The sequence below is a fragment of the Primulina huaijiensis genome, chromosome 6 (genome assembly GCF_012295235.1).
Source record: "Primulina huaijiensis isolate GDHJ02 chromosome 6, ASM1229523v2, whole genome shotgun sequence".
Taxonomy (NCBI): domain Eukaryota; kingdom Viridiplantae; phylum Streptophyta; class Magnoliopsida; order Lamiales; family Gesneriaceae; genus Primulina; species Primulina huaijiensis.
The window spans coordinates 14,663,254-14,683,018 of NC_133311.1; the positions used below are offsets into that span (position 1 = coordinate 14,663,254).

The 19,765-nt window shown below is 33.2% G+C and overlaps 1 protein-coding gene across 1 annotated transcript; it reads right to left on the bottom strand.

Annotated features, from left to right (window-relative positions):
* Positions 1–7,398: 7,398 nt before the first annotated feature.
* Positions 7,399–18,950, bottom strand: LOC140979597 (protein CLT1, chloroplastic). The gene is made up of 10 exons (XM_073445081.1): positions 18,386–18,950; positions 12,005–12,150; positions 11,578–11,615; positions 10,932–11,047; positions 10,100–10,196; positions 9,981–10,016; positions 9,404–9,454; positions 9,195–9,318; positions 8,507–8,632; positions 7,399–7,892 (listed from the first exon to the last, which is right to left on the bottom strand). Exons 1-10 carry the CDS (start codon positions 18,814–18,816, stop codon positions 7,711–7,713), a joined length of 1,347 nt encoding a protein of 448 aa, XP_073301182.1. The 5' UTR covers positions 18,817–18,950; the 3' UTR covers positions 7,399–7,710.
* Between the last annotated feature and the right edge of the window lie 815 nt (positions 18,951–19,765).

The window sequence follows — 19,765 nt, forward strand, 5'->3', positions numbered from 1 at the left end:
TAAGATAAATTAATTACGCCTTCGAATAAATTAGAACGGATGTCTGTGAGTTGGTGGAGTAGATTAAAGAATTTTTCTGTCAATAAATCAATAATTTTTTGAGTTAACATGTCGCACATGATTTGTTTAGTGCAATTTATTTGGTTTACGTAGTTTGTAAATTATATGATTACTTTTTAGTATTCTGAGAGCATGCATATTTCGAGTTAACATTTCGCACATGATTTGTTTAGTGTAATTTATTTGGTTAACGTAGTTTGTAAATTATATGATTACATTTTAGTATTCTGAGAGCATGCATTTTTCGAGTTAACATGTCACACATGATTTGTCTAATATAATTTATTTGATTAACGTAGTTTGTAAATTATATGATTACTTTTTAGTATTATGACAGCATGCATAGTATGAACAAAACAATTGAGATCATTAGAGTAAGAGAATATGATATAGTATGGTGTAAACAAATAATAATGTGTTTGGTTTGATTGAAATTGAGATTTTGATTAAACATTTAATGACCTATTTTCCCATTTATTAGAAATTATTATATCTGGTTTTGTATTGTTTGAGACTGTTATGATGGGAAATAAACTCTTTTTTTAAAATATAATTTCACATTTATGAATTTAATTATCTTTGGTTTGATTTAAATTATTTTATACATAATTAAACCGTTGAAGCACATTATAATTATTATCTGTTTGAGTCTTTTCAAAAAATGATGTAAACAATTAGTATAAATACATGTCCAAGAATTAATCCTAATGTTGCTTGGGGCCTATGGTGTTTTTACATATCTATATCCTTTAAACATATCGATATGATTCATATTTAAAATGAAAAGTAATATTATTGGAAAAAAAATTAATATTTTTTCATTTAAATCACATATATTACACAATATATTTTTGACATAAAAATTATATTTTTCACTCAAATCAACATACATTATAATCACAATATTTATTCATAATATAACTAACAAAAAATATATTGTTGTAGTGAAATATAATAATTGAGACATAAAAAGTAATACTTATCATGATTCAAATATTTTCACTCAAACTAACATATATTACACAATAATTTTCTTCATAACATAGTTGGCAAAGAATGATACTTTTACAGTAGAAAATAATACTTGTGACATAAAAATTAATATTTTTCATGAGTTATGTCGGATATCTATATCACAAAACTGAATCGTGAGATGGTCTCACAAGAATTTTTATGTTAGTATTATATGTTTAAAAAATTAAATTTAAAATATTTAATCCAAATTTTTTATATTTCATAAATTTAATGTACGTGATAATATCTTGTACAACCAATCACACCAGTATCCAAAATATGATTTTTAATAGTTTCATAAAGATCAAATATCAAAATCTAAGCTGCATAAAAACCATTACACGGTTTTGTTAATATCTCTATATACAAAAACCTAAACAAGAGCACCACAAAGTGACATCCATAGACCTTTTCAAATAGGTACGCAGAAACGCTACTACCAGATATCGATGCATATACTATATATCTGTAACTTCTTGGTTTAGGCATCCTCATGTGATGAAGAAACTTCTTAAAGAACTACAAGAAGTTTTGGGTATGGACCAAATGATAGAGGAATCACATATTGACAAACTCAAATACTTGGATTCTATTGTTAAGGAGAGACGTTTGTGTTGGTCTCAGGTGCAATATCTTGTATATATTGAGATACAAATATAAAAATAAAGTATAAAATTGAACATCAAAATTTAAGTGGAAAACCTCTAAAAATTATTTGGGTAAAAACCACGGACAAATAATTCTACTATAATATTTTGTAGTTACAATTTTTTACTGTGTTTCCAAAAGAACGCACTCTCTTACTACAGGAGAACAATACCTCACAACTATTATAGAACTAAGAATTCAAAGAAGTATGCTTATAAAATGAAAGAAAGAACTCAATAAGGGGAAGCTTTGAAAGAGCCGAATGATGCATCTATTTATCTCACTAAATTTTCATTCGGATAACAAGATCCGAATTTTTGATTGCCATAATTGTGACAATTCATCAATACTGTTTGCCAACTATCATCTTCCATCATCAATGTTTTCTGCCAACCATTCATATTCTTTAACTTGGAGATTTGATTGAGAATCAAACATAACTCCACGTATCATTTCAATCTTGTCATTATTTGATGATTACGTTTCTGCTAGGCCACTTGAGGTATCCCACTCAAATTTATCAGTATTCATTGGCTTGATCAAAACACTAGCTATGTTATCCTTTGTATGAATCTTTTACATATCCACGCTGTCTTTCTCTACTACTTCTCGCATAAAGTGAAATTGAACTTCAACGTGTTTAGTCCTGGAATGAAAAGCTGGATTCCTTGTAATGTACAAGGCACTCTAACTGTCACAAAACAAATAAACATTCTTTTTTTGGTGATCAATCTCCTTCAATATCTTTTTAATTCATATTGCCTCCTTTCAAGCTTGAGTGAATGTCATATATTTTGCCTCCGTTATAGATAATGTCACAACTGTTTGCAGTTTTGAAACTCAGCTTACTGATCCTCCTGCAAGTGTAAATATAATAAGTAATAGAGTTTTTCTTATCAGGATCACCTGTTTAATCTAAATCAACATAGCCCAGTGTAAAATCGGATCCTCCAAAACATAATGCAACATTTGAGGTACCCTTAATGTATCCCAAGATCCTCTTAACCATACTTCAATGCTCCCGTACAAGATTCGTCATATACCGACTAACTGCTCTCACTGCTTGAGCAATGTCTGGTCTCGTACAAATCATGACGAACATCAAACTACTCACTATTGATGCACATGCTACTCGAGGCATATCTAAAATCTCTGCTTGACTGCTAGGACACATCTTGGAAGATAACTTGAAGTTAACAAGAAGAGGGGATGAGATTAATTTAATGTTTTGCATGTTGAACTGTTGCAAGACTTTCTTCAAATAATTGTTATGGAAAAGCCAAATTTGTTTATTACTTCTGTTTCGGAAAACTTGCATTCCTAAAATCTTGTTTGTTGGTCTCAAGTCATTCATATCAAATTCCCGATCCAACTGAGCCTACAATTCTTGGATCTGAACTTTTTTGGTGCATGCTACAAATATGTCGTTCACATACAACAGCAAAATGATATAAACATCACAAGAACATTTGAAATAAGTATGTTGTATCTAAGGCCCATGATATATGAATCGAATCTCGTGTACCAATACATCGACACTTGTTTGAGACCGTACATAGATTTGTTCAATCTATAAACCAAGTTATATTTGCCTTTTTCCGCAAGACTTTCTCGCTGAAGCATATAGATTTCTTCTTCAAGATCCCATGAAAAAATGTCGTTTTCATATCTAACTATTCTAGATTTAGGTCAAAAACTACACACATTGTCAACACTACTCTAACTATTGTAAGCCGAACCACATGATAAAATATCTCATTGAAGTCAATGTCTTCTTTTTAGTACACATTACCACCAATATAGCACGATACCACTCCAATTAGCTATTTTCATCACGCTTGATCTTATAGACTCATCTGTTACAAATAACTTTCCTCCCTCGTGGCAGTTTAACAAGATCCCGAGTTTTATTCATTTCAAATGCCTCCAATTCTTCTTGCATTGTTGCCATATAAAAAGATATATACGATCTTTGAGTAACCTTATGGAAACTCGATGGCTCACCATCCTCTGAGAATAGATAATATGCAATATTGCTTTCAGTAACATAATCCGAAAGCCAACTTCTTAGTCTTCTCTCTCAAGTTGACTTCCTCACTTTGGAAATTTCAGACTTAATATGTTCTTGTTCATCGTGCTCTGGTACTGCTTCACAAGAAATTTGATCTTCTTCTGTCTTATTTTTCACCTGAATTACAATGGTTTCTCAATTCAATGTGCCTTTGCCTCAATTTAATTTATCTTCCTCAAAGATAATATCGATGTTGATGACAAGTTTGTGGATAGTAGAATCTTTCAAGCGAAACCTTTTTACTCCATCAGCATAACCCAAGAAGATGCACTTTCTGGATTTTGAATCCAACTTCAATATTTCTTGATCATTGTACAGAACGTACACAAGACTTCCAAATGTATGCAAATGAAACTAATCAGTCGACTTCTCAGTCTACATCTTCATCGGAGTCTTTAGATCAATCGTTACTGAATGAGTACGATTGATTATATAACAAGCTGTCTTGACTACTTATGCCCAAAATGACTTGGCTAGACCCGCAGTCCTCAACATGACTCTTGTCATGTCCAACAAGGTCTTGTTCATCCCTTCCGACACTCCATTATGTTGTGGTGTATAAGCTGTATTTTGATTCTCGCATGTTGACAAAATGCATTAAATTCGTCATTGGTATATTCTTCTCCATTTTCAGTTCTCATACACTTTATTTTCATTTCAGAATGAAGTTCAACCCGCGCTTTGAAATATTTAAAACCTGAAAAACATATGATTTCTTCTTGATTGGATACATCAAACATCTCCTATAGAAATCATCAATGAACGAGACAGAGTATCTCGCTCCTCCTAGAGATACAACCGGTGCTTGCCGAACATCGGAATGAATCAGCTCCAATATGCTTTTACTTTTGAAAGTAAAAGTGTTAATTTTTAATCTGTGTTGTTTATTAGTAACACAATATTCACAAAAGGATAACGACACTTTTCTAAACATCAACAACAGCTTTCATTCTGAGAAAATTTTCAATATTTGTTCTGACATATGTCCAAGCTTTCTATGCTATAACACTTTTAATTCTTCTCCTGAACCAACCGATGCAACAGTTAGTTCCACTTCTTTGTGTGTTTCACTGTTTCTCCCAAAAGTACATACAGATTTGCAGCGACTTTTTCTGCTTTCATAATCACAAGCGCGTCCTTCATAATTTTCATGATTTCGTTCTCGATATGGGTTTTGCACCCGATACCATCCAATTGCCCCAAGGACAAGAGATTCTTCGTCAGCCCCTTCACATGTCGTACCTCATGTATGGTGTGAACAGTGTCATTAAACATTTTTATTTTGATGGTAACGACCCCGACGATTTTTAAGGCATGATCATTTTCCATAAATATAGATCCTCCTGAGATTGGTTCATACTAATCAAATCATTCTCTCCGAGACATCATGTACCACATCACTCTTGAATCCATAATCCATGTATCACAAAATTTAGTCTGCCTTCTGCAGTTTTGTTGAACAATATCTCACCACCACCTGAAGTACTTGCTACATTTTCTTGAGAACTTTTATACTCATACACTCTTTCTTGAAATATCATTTACTGACACATTTAAAGCAGTAAATATTTTCTTCTTAATTTTCAATTTGATCTACTGCGTCCTCGACTCCCACTGGAGTCAGGGTCCATAAATCTTTCTCTTATTATCGGTAAAGTTTCTACCTGCTTTGAAGTTGCCAACCTATAACCTATATTCCTTAATCTTGCAATGACTTTCTTCTTCGAGAAGCGAAATTAGAACATCGTCAAATTTAAAAAATTTGTGAAGATATTGTTAGTTAAATTGATGATAAGTTGACCATATGAACCTGATAGACTTTGAAATAGAAGTTCTGCACTTTTTTTTCCTTTATTTTATGTATCATAGAGGTGAGTTGGAAAAATAAAGTATTTAAAGTGTTGATATGACTAGTCATTGATGAGGATTCTTTCATTTGAAGAGTATAAAAATCTTAATGTGTAGTGATTTGACTTCGTACATCTTTGTTAGAATATCCTAGATAACTTTTGTCGTCTTTCTTAGAGATACTTGACAATACTTCGTCTGTTATTACCAAGTGTAAATTGGTAACAACATTATCATTCATCTCATTTCACTTTCCATCATATGTCATTTCCTTCGATCTATCTCCAATAGCCACCAAGCAATTCTCATTTCTTAAAACTGTTGTATATTTATTTTCAACAATATAAAATTGCTCTCATTGAGTTTTGCTATTTAGTACTTGTCTGTCATTATGTATACAACAATTTAGTAAACTGTACAAAATAATCTCGGTTTAATAAAAATCTAAAAAAAAATCTTTTATGATATGGAAGATTGGTCTAGGCTGCAACCACATAGCATACTCAGAATTTAAGAAATAAGTCAAGGCTCTGATAGCACTTATTGGTCTCAGGTGCAGCATCTTGAGATACAAATATAAAAATAAAGTATAAAATTAGACATCGAGATTTACGTGAAAACCCCTAAAAATTATTTGGGTAAAAACCACGATAGATGAAAATAATTTCACTATAATATTTTGTAGTTACAACCTTTCACTGTATTTTCAAAGAACACACTCTCTTACTACAAGAGAACAATACCTCACAACTATTATAGAATTAAGCACTCAAAGAAGTATGCTTATAAGATGAGAAAAAGAACTCAATAAAAGGATGTCTTGAAAGAGCCGGATGTTGTAGATCCATCAACTCATTAAATTTTCATTCGGATAACGATATCCGAATTTTTCGTTGCCACTATTATGACAATTCATCAATACTGTGCCAACCATCATCTCCCACCATCAATGTTGTCGTCATCCATTCACAGTTCAAGCTCCACCCTGTCACCCATTTCTAATCCACGAGTCAATGGAAGATTGTGTTGTCGAAGGATTCAACATACCAAAACAATCACGAATCTTGGTGAACTTTTGGGGCTATTGGTTGGGATCCTAACATATGGACCGACCCTGAAAAGTTCACGCCATAAGGATTTTATCGGACCAATATAGATCTTAGGGGAAACGATTTTGTGCTCATACCATTTGGATCCGGTCGAAGATGATGCCCCCGGATAACGGTGATTCAGCTAATCGTGGCATAATTGGTGCATTGTTTTGATTGGCATCTTCCTAATAGCATGTCTCCTAGTAGTTTAGACATGACTGAAAACTTAGGTCTGGTGACTGTAAGAGCTAATCACCTCATCGCTATTCCAACACAGATTGCATGAGAAATGATTAGAGTATCTAAGATGTAAAAAAGAAATGAAATATATAGTGTATTGTTGTTATTGAATCACTTGTCTTAGGAACCAAACATGTCTTTATGACTGATTAATTAAGAAATAAAACAATCAGAGAATGTGTGTTCATCATTTCCTCTTAAGTATATTTTTGTCGAAATATGATTTGTACATTAAATTAAAGATTATCTTCTATTTTGGGGCATAATTTATTTCGATTGCTATGTTTGTTGTCCACGTGTCAAAGACGAAATACTTCAAGACGTAATACTTGAACTATTATGCAACGAATACAATTTTTGCTAAAATGTAAATACTGATCCTACAATTGACACCAAAGTCAACAGGGTTTTCGTGTTCAACTCAAATGAGTTCCAAGTTAGTTCAGTTTTTATAAAGAAGATTGTCAAGACTGGGAAATATTCTAATAGTATTTTTCTAAATCTAACGTTTGCAATTTGGTGGATTGGATATCGATTGTGTTGGATACAAAAATTATACTATTTTGGAAACGACATGGATATTGCAGGTACCAAATGTGCGTCTTATAAAATGTGTCATTGTTCCCACCACTTTTCCACATACTACCATCTACTCTTCTTATCCTCCAATCTTTAAGCTTCGAACTGCTATTGTTTGGTGTCGCATGTCGCATGCATACGCTTGATGCATAAGAACACTCATTTGGTTCTCGGGTTAACTAACGAGAAAGGTTTACTCGACGAATTGAGGGAAGGTGTCCAAGTGTAAATGACCACACCAGTGGCAAGGATGATGGCGCCTGCTACAAACCCTGGTGGAAGGGAAGATGCAACACCAAGATATGGCAGTGGCAGTGTAAATAGGTATACAGATATTGGCACTGCAAAATATAGATAAAATCAAGGATTTTACCAAGAATACGCATGATTTGAAGAATGAACATGTTTCAAGGCGACATGCCAGGCCAGATGACATAACATTATGTAAAAGAATATGAATGTAGCTTATTAATTTTAACTTACGAGGTTGATGCAGCATGAAAACTATGTTCTTAATTATCGGACTAAAATAAATTCAGTGGCGATGACGAAGTAACTGGTCCGGGAATTACTGTTGATTGTTCAGGATTCAGTATTGTTAAATCTATCAAAGAGAGCTATAAACATTTATTATTCACAGTTCTCGACTTCGTGAAGTGCAAAGAATACGACACAAACATGTTCTAAATCTTTTTGGGTCAACATATGCTTGTCAATATAAACATGGACTGCTCAAATAAGATAGAATAAAGAACATATCAACAAAAGATAAACAGGGATTTGAGGTGAGGGGGAGGACGGAGAAAGTACCGTGGAATCATTATATTTTGAGTAATTTGAATTTTAAGTTTCAAAATTGAAGCAGATCATACGATGACTAATGCATGAAAATCAACATTTCAACTTAAAGTATCAGATGAGAGTTAAGAGTGACAAGATGACATAATAAACAAACCTGAAAATGTTGATGCAAGACATGTTACTACGGCAGAAGAGATCTTGATAAGATGCAGCAATGATATATTAAAACCCATGTTTACAATGATGAAGAGCAGCGGTAGTAAAGGCGCACCATTGCATCCTGTGGCGAGTACAACATACAATGTTATCAGCTATAATTCTCTAGAAAAACTGAGTACACCAATGTGTGTGTGTGTGTGTGTTGTAAAATGTTTAGTATACATAATTAGGATATTAATTTCATATATTCAATCGATTCATTTTCCAAATTTAGGCATCTCAACCGAAAAATTAAATCTTTGTGCTGTGACTCATGATATAAATGTCAAATAACAAGATTTAGATATGAAAAAATCTAACATGTTCTCAAGTAAGGCAACTTTTGTAAAAATCCACAAAAGCATTGTCAAAACAAGATTAACACCAGATAATGAACAATTTTAGAGTAACCAAGAGCAAATACAAACGCCAAGGATAGAAGTAAATGTACAATGTGCATAGTGAGGTCTTATTCCGACTTCATTTATCTTAGATTGAATCTAGACAGAAGAAATTTAAAATAATTCAGATCAAGTTTAATGCATAGGCAAGAAAATATGAAATAATATTTGATGCTATAGTGCTAAAGTTAAAAGCACATATAGAGTTGGTTAAAAAGAAGAATCATGAGTAGCACGACTTACTGCTCGACATGATGCCAACATTCAAAAAGCAGGCAGCACCATCTTTGAGATAACTTGGCAATTGATTAAATGGAATTCCCCATAAGTTCGACAAGAATGGAAGGAGGAGGCATATAAAAACTGCCTGTTCAATAAGCAAGTTTCAAGCTTCTGGCAAAGTTGAAATATGTGGTGTTTCAAAAACTTTAGGGGCAGATAAAAAAATTAACCTGGAAAGCAGATCCAAAGGAGTTAATGACGAATAGATCCATCGTACCTCCCTGAGTGCAAAAAGAATTAGGTATTAAGTTACTCAAAATTTATATCACTAAGGTACCAGAAATTAATTTTTATGGCAGTTGGGGGAATCCTCAATACAGAGCTTGTCTTCCGGAAATGAGATGCTCCGTGATTCTCAAGGGACATCGTAAATCAATGATCCTATATGACACTCTCCCTTACCATATGTGCAAACATAGATCTGGTATGTAGTAAATTAGAAATATGGAAAATGCAGGTCAGAGTTTGTATTTCTTTCAAATACTACCTGAGAACTGAATGACACAAAGGAACTCCAATGCTGCGATAAGCAACTTTACACAAAAGAAATAATGTTTCTTAAAAATTAAAATCAAAGGGACTTGAAGAAGATTTGGTTACCGAACAAAGGAAAACCAACTCCTCTAGTGCGAAGAATTTAGGTCAAAACAACATAAATTTTTTTTAAGATGCTAAATATGATTGAATCGTGAAATATGAGTCGTGAAGTCTTAAGTTTGCAAAATGGTAAAACTGTGACATAACTACCTTCAATCTTTGAGCAGCATCCAAAAATATTGTTTCCTATAAATAATAAAATAGCTGGTGAGAGAAACTACAGAAATATAACTACAAGGGAGATTAATTACCCACAGAGGATGCTTCACCTTCAACACTGTATCAGCAGCTTGCAATAAGAAAGAAATAATCATGATAATACTCCAAAATAAGCCAGCTTCCATCAGAGAACCAGTACCTGATCCACTGCAAGTGCAAAAAGGGATGACTGAAACATTACCATACCAAAGATAAGCCAGGACTTTCAATGTCAAGAGTAGTACCACCGAAGGGCTTTCTAGGTATTAGAAGAGATACGCAGAGACTTCTTTCTCCCATTGAGCTTATGGAATTTAAGCATTGCAAGAATAAATAATGTTATAACATCCCATATTTTATTTTTGAAAAGTACACAGGACAGCAACTACAATAATTTCAAGTGTTTGAGAATCATTGATTTAAACACAAAAGCAATTAAGCCATCATTAAATTTCTTATATACATGCATGATACGAAATAATAACCAAATTCTAATGACTAGAACTGATGCTATTTTCCTGTAGCGAGCCCTTGGACTTCAAACTGATGAAAGCACTGTTATTTTTCAGCAAATTGACTCAGATCTCAGTCATTTCCAAATGAATCTGATCTTCCTTCTAGACAAATTATTTTTAAAATTTAGAAGATAATTAGTGAACATGAAAATTTAGTATAATCATGTAAATTTGATTGTTTTATGAGTAAGAAGTTAGAACCTCAATAAAAGCTGAAAGTAGAGTAAGATAAGCCACATATTAGTTCTGAAAAACCTCGAATGGCCTAATTTTCAAGTTCTTGAGTGTGCTATTTTCTCTAGAAGATAACCATGGTAGACTTAGATCACTGAGACGTGGATGTATGTTGACAGAGGTTGAAGAAGAGAATGGGATTTATATGAATTACCTAGCAACAGTGACCATGACACCCACCGCTACCAGAAAGCAACCAAACAATTGCTTGAAACTGTATCTCCTCCCAAGGAAGATATATGACAAGACAAGTTGCCAGACAAGAAAGCTCTGTAAGAAATTAGTAGTTAAACAAACTAATTGTATTGCTCCGACTAGATTAGTTCCAAACAGAGAGATTCATATGCAGCAGGCAGCAGCCATGTGACTGAAGTTAAATCTACTGCTCTGTCATGACAATTTCTCCAAGTAATTAACAGATAAACTAGTTGTTTTAATCCAATAAATAAGCTTATTAAATCATGGAACAGAAATTTGAATTTGAAATTGAAAGCATCCATTTGAATTTGAGATTGAAAAGGTTTTAAATTATTAGCAATTTCCACATTCAAGTGGGTTAACACGAGGTACATGTTATTTTAGTTTAAACTCATGAAATTCCAAAACTACAATGCCCTCAAATTTTTTCCATCTTTTTAAAGGGTATATCATCTCTGTCACTGTTTGTCAGTTTCTGTCATTCATCTGGTACACTGGTTACAGTATTATCAGCAACCATCAATTTCAATACCTCACAAGTTTATCATTTCAAGAATGATGAATCTTATTCCAATAAAGACAAAAGAATATTTCGTCGCTACCTGAGAAAGTATCGGAATTGCAGCCCCAGAAAGTATGGCTGTTCAAGCCCAGAAAAAAAAGGATGAATCAGCCCAGAAGAATATTTTTTGGTAACTGTTATAAAATAAAATAGAGTGAAATGCATATTACATATGGGCACTTTAATCGATCTGAAATTTAAACGAGTACACATTTATGATTGTGTGTGTGTAGATACATAGAAAAATACATGGACATGCATTTATAAACTGCAGTTCTTTCAATTGTCTGCCAAATTTTTGAAAAAAAAATAAGATCATGACTTTCATTAATAGCTGTCCAAGATTCAGGTCAAAACCTTCAGTAAATGTAAGTAGCATTACTGAAATGATTGATGGATCATAATTTCCAACATCTAGCACAAGAAGAAAATAAACATTTGCCGCAAAAATATCATCAATGCATTACCTCCAGCTGCCATTCCAGATGCAGCTGCAAGAGCCTCCAAGAGGCCAACAGCTACTAATGGAAATTTTGGCAAGGATAGCATTTCATCGGTAACCTTGCCAGCCTGATACCGGAAATACAAGATAGAGAAGTATACAAGTACATACCTAAGAAAAGAACATTAATATACTACGATCAGCAAAATCTTAGGTATGTAATCATAGAATTTCAATTAACATTATTTTTTCTTATCATGTGGTAATCTTGATTGCATGAAGCCAGTCCTAATTGACATATATTCTACGATAGGCAACATTTATATGGAAAATTCTTTATGATTGTTACTATTCTATTTTTCCAAGTGATTACAATATAACCGAGCTGAATATCACAAATAATATTGTATTAATAATTTTATCCAGTATTTTTGTAGCCACTGGCAATGACATGCACTTGCATGCAGTTTTAATGTACCTTTCCAGAAGAAAATAATTTTTTTGTGATAAATTTTAGTAAAGTGACAAACGATTGGTCCTACAATTGGTATCAGAGCCAAGGTCACGAGTTCGATTCTCATTTATTACAAATAGTATAATTACTGGGAGGGAGATTATAAGGGTGCAATAATAGTTTCTGCTAGATAGAAAAATCGGAAGGTGGCGCTTGAGCTGCTACACGATTTAAAAGATTTGAGTTGCATTATTACCATCAGCTATATCTTATGGTAAAGCGGTATGCGCTCGATACAACAACTAGCATATAGCATTTGTCAACAGATATTAAAACAAATATCACTCTTTCGCAATCTTATGAACTCTTAAGCAACATGAAAGGAAAATTTTAAGCATTCAAGGTTTGCAAAAGTTTTCGGCAAATATTTTTCCAAGAAAATTGTGACGATCATAATATATATTTTTCTCGAGGAATATCATGTTAAAGTAGGATCCAACAACTTAACGGAGTTTAATTGACTGATGGAGCACATCCATGGTATGCTCGGAAAAGAGTAAATTTGTTTTGACTCTAAAATCACAAGGCATTATGATACCATGAATATTATGCACCTGAACCATTGGAGATTACATAAATAGTGGTTGATCACCTGGGTATACCCATCATATTTTATATTGAAATATTTGATCTACGAAAATTTATTTTGCGGATTAGAAAAATAGTGATCGATCACCTAGGTATACCAATCGTATTTTGTATTGAACTCTTTGATCAACGAAACTTTATTTTATGGATAAAAAATAGTGATTGTGGTTTACTCAAACAAATTAGTTAAATTTCAATAATTTACAACATGAAACTTAATATGATTAAGGTTCAAATTAAATAAAGATTATGGGTTAAGTTTAGATTGACATGAAGAAGAACGTTGAGAAGTAAAAGCAAAGGAGAGTGAGTTAGTCAGAGTATGGGTGTTTTGAGAGGAAAAAAAATTATAGTGAAATAAAATTAGAGAAAAAACAGAGTTAGTCAGAGTAGGGGTGTTTTGAGAGGAAAAAAATTATAGTGAAATAAAATTAGAGAAAAAACAGATACTGAGAAAGAAGGGGAGATGGAAGACATAGGAAATGATTGAGCAAGATTTGAAAGAAAAAGATAAGGATGACTGTTGAAACATTTTATGTTCGCAATCTTGATTTTGATGATGACAAAACTTATTATTTTGTTTCTAACAAGTTTATCTAGTGCCCAGAAAAGCTGAATCTAATCAGGTCTCGAATTGATCAGTTCCCGAGCTAAAACTGAAGCTATCGAGACGCCAATTGATTGCCAAAACTCAACCAGTCCAAACTGATTTCACCAGACCGGTTCAAAGCATCAGTTGTAACTGATCAATTTGTATATCACGACAAGACTATCAAATAGAATCCAGCTCCGCACGAATATAAAATGTACAAGCTACAAGCTATTTCACAGACGAAGGTACAATAATGGACGTTGCAGCAGAGCTAAAAGAAAAAGCTTCCAGAACGGTTGTCAGAATGAAGAGATATATCATAAGGAAGCACATGCAAATACAACAGACATTATTATTGAGTCTTCATTTACAGTAAGCTAAGCGACTATAAATACCAGATCAAGACAATTGAAAAATAAACGGAACTATAACAAAATACTAGTGTGTGAAGAAAACAGAGGGCACGCTCATTTCATATCAACTTACTAGAAGCAATTAGCCTAGTTGTGTGAGAACACCTTCGTGTTATATTGATTAGATCAGTTATCACATATTAACACACAATCACTCACATATACAGAGAGTTGAGCTTATTGTTTAACTGAGTGAGTCTTCACACAAAGACATTGTGTTTGTAGTGTTGGCATAAGAGACGTTAAACATTATGTGGATTGTCAGGTGCTGCCTGCAATCTTGAGTGCTAGGAGTTCTAATTGAGTGCTGCCCTTCTGGAGCGGGTTTGTACAAGGTATTATATAAATCAAAATCTTCTAGTAGATCCTACCAGAGGTAGTAGAAGGGGTGACGTAAGAGAAGTTAAAGTCTCCGAACATCCATAAACACATCTTATGTCTTTAACCGTTTAACTATTGTTTTAAAACTGATTTGATCAGTTCAGCTGATATCAGTTCAGTTCTTCCTATAACTGGACTGATACAAGCCCAAACCGATCCCCTTATTTCAGTTATTCAGTTTACACAAGCTAAAAGCTTTAAATTGTTCAGTTTTCTTAACGAATGATTATTTCAAGTCTCTTCCGCTTGGTTTGAAAACAAAACTCAATTTAATTCATCGGTATATTCATTCTTAGAACACAAGCTATTGCAGCTTATGAAGAATATTGTGTTTGATGAAGCACCTTCAAGGGTGTCAAAACCGATCCTTCGATGACAAATTTCAGATTTTTGACAATAAGTTTGTGGATGATCCATTTGTGACAAATATGGTAAATATGCTTGAGTTATTTTAACACCAATGTTAAATGTGCTTAATTTTTAAAAAAATGGAAGATACATTAGCTTATTAATATTTTTTTAGTACGTTTATGTCTTTTATACTTTTCACTGGGGGGCCTGGTGCAATAATCTCGATATATTATTAATAAATAGAAGATGATGCACAAAATTGATGATCAAGGGATTAACAATTTCAAGAAGAGCAAAAGGTTAAGAGGATTATGCATGAAATGCAAAGTGGATTAACTAAATTAAAGTTCAAGATTGATTTAATTGATTTCGGACTTTAAACTTATCTAATTGGTTAGATAGACTATTTATGTTGGGTGCATATCTTATGAGCCTAAATATGTCTTTAGGCAAGAATTGTTAAAAAAAGGCTGATATTTTAGTTTGAATAATATTTGAGAAACTTGTGCTCTTCACCAAAAGAACTTATCAAAGTTTGTATCTTGTGTCATTCAAAAATATCGACTTATCAATGTTATCATCATGTTATGCTTCACGTATCACGACGTCTTTTACTAAATCTATTACATACCAAGGTTTATGTTTTTTTAAGCACTATGTCGAGGTTTTAATTCATCAATCGAACTTGAAAACTTCAATCTTGAATTCAATTTTTTTTCTTTTCCGAGTCTTATTTTAAAATAAATATTTTTTTAACAAAATTATTTTGTCTATTCCGCATTTTTTCTTGATTTTAAATCCTCAAAAAAATATAATTTTTACATACTATTGTTGTGCGCCATAGGATTGAGTTATTCAAACAATGTCGCATAAGGCTCGTATCTTGTAATAACAGGCTACTTATACTCCTCGTGAAATTGACAAGGTTGGTTTTTTTAACAATGGTTTCAGAAATATGGATTTTTATACAAACCCTGGTGTTATATAGTAAGCAAAGTTTTACAATAAAATCATAGTCAAGCCATTTAAAAAATAAACAAAGTTTATTCAAATTCAATCAGATCAGAGATAAGACCAATGTTCAATCCATGATTCATTTGTGAGGAAAAACTCTAATTTGTGTACGGGATTTGATTACAACATGATAGACAAAAATGTTTCTAATTCTATTACATTTCTAGTTTGATTCCCGAACAACCCCAACATATTATGTATGAAGTTCAAGCCCTCATATAGAGTTCAATATTCCACTTATAGATACATGTTTAGAGGGTGTTTACAAGAGCTTATAATCTATTTAAAACAACTTATAAATTGTTCGAGTTCTTACAAGTTCTCAAAAGCTACGGTAAAAAACCATAAAAGAGCTTATAAAAATAAAAAATAAGTTATTGACGGTTGTTAGTTTAAAAAAGTTGTGTCCCACTAATTTACTTTTTTAAAGTCCTATTATTTCAACATCTTCAAAGACCAAATCCCACAACATATAATATATTCACAAAAACTCCTGTGAGACGGTCTCACGGATCAATGTTGTGAAACGGATATTCTATATGGGTCACCCACGAAAAAGTATTATTTTTTATGTCAAATATATTAATTTTTATTGTAATATAGACAGGATTGATCTGTCTCACAATAAAGATCCGCGAGACCGTCTTATGAAATACTTACTCTAATATATTATAACACTAATACTATTAACTTGTATAATAAATACTACATAAATAATAATCATAATACTGATGATGATGATAACAAATAATCATAATAACAACTGATAAATAATAGTGGTAGTATTGGTAATAATAATAGCTTATTATTGTTATAATTATAATTAATTAAAACTTATTAAGATTTATAATAAACTGTTAATATAAAAATATATGTAAAAATATTTGTTTACATTACTTTCATAGTATCACATCTGTTTTAAAAATTATAATTACAATAATAAAAAGATTTCGTAATACCAAATATCAATATCTGTTCTCTTATTTTGTCCCAACATCTTAACAGCTTACTTTTGAAAACAAGATCATACAACTTATATGTTAATACAAGTTAAAATAGCTTATAAGATGTCAAACACCCTCTTAATTTAGTATGGATTAATATTGAATAACGCCGCAAGCAATCATCATAGGGGTTAATAAACCAGTAGCTAGGTGAAGCAAATTTTTATTTCAGCCCTAGACTTAGATTTTCAATCACTTATCCAGCCTTCCCAGCAATTTACATGGCCAGAATGATCAAGGTTTTTTTATTAGAAGATAATAACAGATTCTATTGACCTCATCCTCAATTTCTACATCGATGATACAATTTCTGCATGGATCATGTGGTATAGAAACCAACAAAGAAGAACACACCCTAGTAGTCTAATATAGTCACTTGATTTGCTTTCCAATCAACAGTAGAATAGCAGAAGTCAAACACTTCAATTCATCCTTCTCGTTAGTGAATCATTGATTATTATTGGGTAGTTTATTTATCATTTTACAGTTAAGAAGGGCATGAATTTAAGGATATATCAATATTCATCTAGACCACTTGCTATAGACGTGTGGATGTAGATCTCTAGAGTCATGGAGCAAACGACTGACTGGTAGATCACCAATCAAATGGGGACCATCTCCATCTCCTCAATACTTACACCATTTTACATTCAAAAACTAGATTTTCTAGATAATATAGATATATAGCTTTAAATTTTTGCACATCCAAAACCAAAATTTTCTATACCAAATTGATGACCAACAGCTTTAAATTTTTGCACACTCAAATCTCCATTCTTACTTTGAAATGAGAGCAAAAGTGAAATAACCAAAAGTGAACTACTTTACCATGGGGATCCCACCACTTGAAAATCCAATTCACCACCAAGGGTTATCATTTAAAGTCTCCAACACCAACACAAAGCCTACAACATATCCTACCCTCGTTTCCTTTTCACGTAAAAGTGTAAGACCCACGCAGAAAAAGACATTCACCAAAAACCATAAACTTCTTACAGAAACGAAAGGCAACTAGCCTCGACTCATTCCAATCTCAATTTGTGATTTTTAAAGAATTTCCTATCCACATAAATCCAAATTCCAATAATAGGAGGTCCATATTAAACAGAGTCCGCAGCCTTAAGACACAATATTGATTGATGAAGAACACGCGGCCACCGGAGACTTATTGAAGTACAATCATTCAGAGCACAACAAGGTCTCCCGACAAAAAGTAAACGACAGCGACGGGGTACAACTTCTGAATCATTGATGGTCTGGCAAATTTTCTTTTTGTTTTAGTTCGAGTTTACGTTTCTAATCTGTCGACCAATATGCCGCCGTGCACGTGTTTCTCAAGTATGCTTAAGTTATAATCAACAAGATTCGTGAGGATTTTGAAATTAAAAATTGTAAATATCTGGAAATTATTTTTTGTTTGAGAAGAGACCCACTAATAATTTTGATCATTTTGCTACTAATTTAGCTGTAAAAAGTCAATCATCATCATCATCATTTCATAATTAATCGAAATGAAAGCAAAATACGCATACGGTAAAAAGCTAAGTACCCGAAAGTGGCGAGCTGAGCAAGGAAGAACGGGTATTGCTTGAGAGGGACTAATGCAAGCTTGTACAGCACTCGGTTCCCTACACCAAGCACTACCGTAGCAGCTATTGCGACCATCAACTCCCCCCTCCGATCAACTCCCCCACCACCCCCCTCCGCCACAGCCACCACCTCATGACGAAGATGATTGCGATCGAACGAACAGCACCGAGGCTGCGGTGGCGGCCCCCTATTCTCCTTCTCTCGCCCTCCCTTCTGCCCCACCGCCTCAAACACCACCCATCGACTCGACCGCAGCACTATTCCTCTAACACCTCTCCGTTGATTAATCCGCGAAACACCAATCGACGAAGTGACTCGCCGTGAAATGTGGTGATTCGCCACCTGTGACTCCACGGCGACGGCGGTCACCCGCCGGAAGCTCGCCGACATCACTTCTGGACGTGTTAATCAATGTGAAGATCTGAAAATGATTGGAAATTGAAATTCGTATGAGAATGGGAAATTGGAGCGAAGTGGCTCATGCTTAATATTGCAAGAGTCTGCGTCCACGTCATCGCCAATTTCTTTTTTGCCACTTCCCACATTATTATGTTATTTTAATCATGACAAAAACTTGTGTGAGAAGCTCTCAAGGATCTTATTTTGTGAGAGGAATCTTTTATTTGGATTATTCATGAAAAAGTATTACTTTTTATACTAAAAATATTATTTTTTATTATGAATATTAGTAGAATTGACCCGTCTCACATATTAAGATTCGTGAGACGGTGTCACATGAGACCCAGTCATTTATTATAAAGAACAATTTTTAAGGGTCCCACACAATTATTGGTAAAAATTACAAAAATAATTTTGAAAATTTTTATTTAACATGTAATAACAATAATACTAATAATTTAAATTGTAAAAAAAACAATAAATTCGTTTTTTTTACAGGTTAGGTATAAGCCAAAATTAGTTTTATTTATAAATTCATAAACAATACATTACACATGTACATAAAAGGTCAAAAAACATGTGTGCGGAACCAGAATTTTAAATTAATTGAGGTTGTATTGAAGTTGTGGTTTGATTCTTCTTAGAATCACACTTTTTAATTATTATATTTTTATCAATTTTTTCAACCAACTCTTGTTCAACGTAGATGATCATAGTTTTCAGTTAGGATCGGACGTCCATTTCCGGTAACAATCGGCTGGAATTTCGAGGGGAGAAGGGGGTGGGTGATGAGAATGACGTTTTGGATATGTAGTCCAGTCAAACGGAGCGGCCCGACTCAAGTAAGCGGGTTGGCCCACGGGCCGTCCCGACTCCTAATGGGTTGAGAATTTCGAAACCCAACCTAACTCAAGATGAGTTACGGGTTAGGCGGGCCACA

Coding starts and splice junctions, on each gene's coding strand:
- LOC140979597 (XM_073445081.1), bottom strand. CDS start 18,816: ATGTCGGCGAGCTTCCGGCGGGTGACCGCCGTCGCCGTGGAGTCACAG. Junction 12,151..18,385: donor GCTCAGCTCGCCACTTTCGG/GTACTTAGCTTT, acceptor TTCTTTTCTTAG/GTATGTACTTGTATACTTCT. Junction 7,893..8,506: donor TCTTGCATCAACATTTTCAG/GTTTGTTTATTA, acceptor TATATTTTGCAG/TGCCAATATCTGTATACCTA.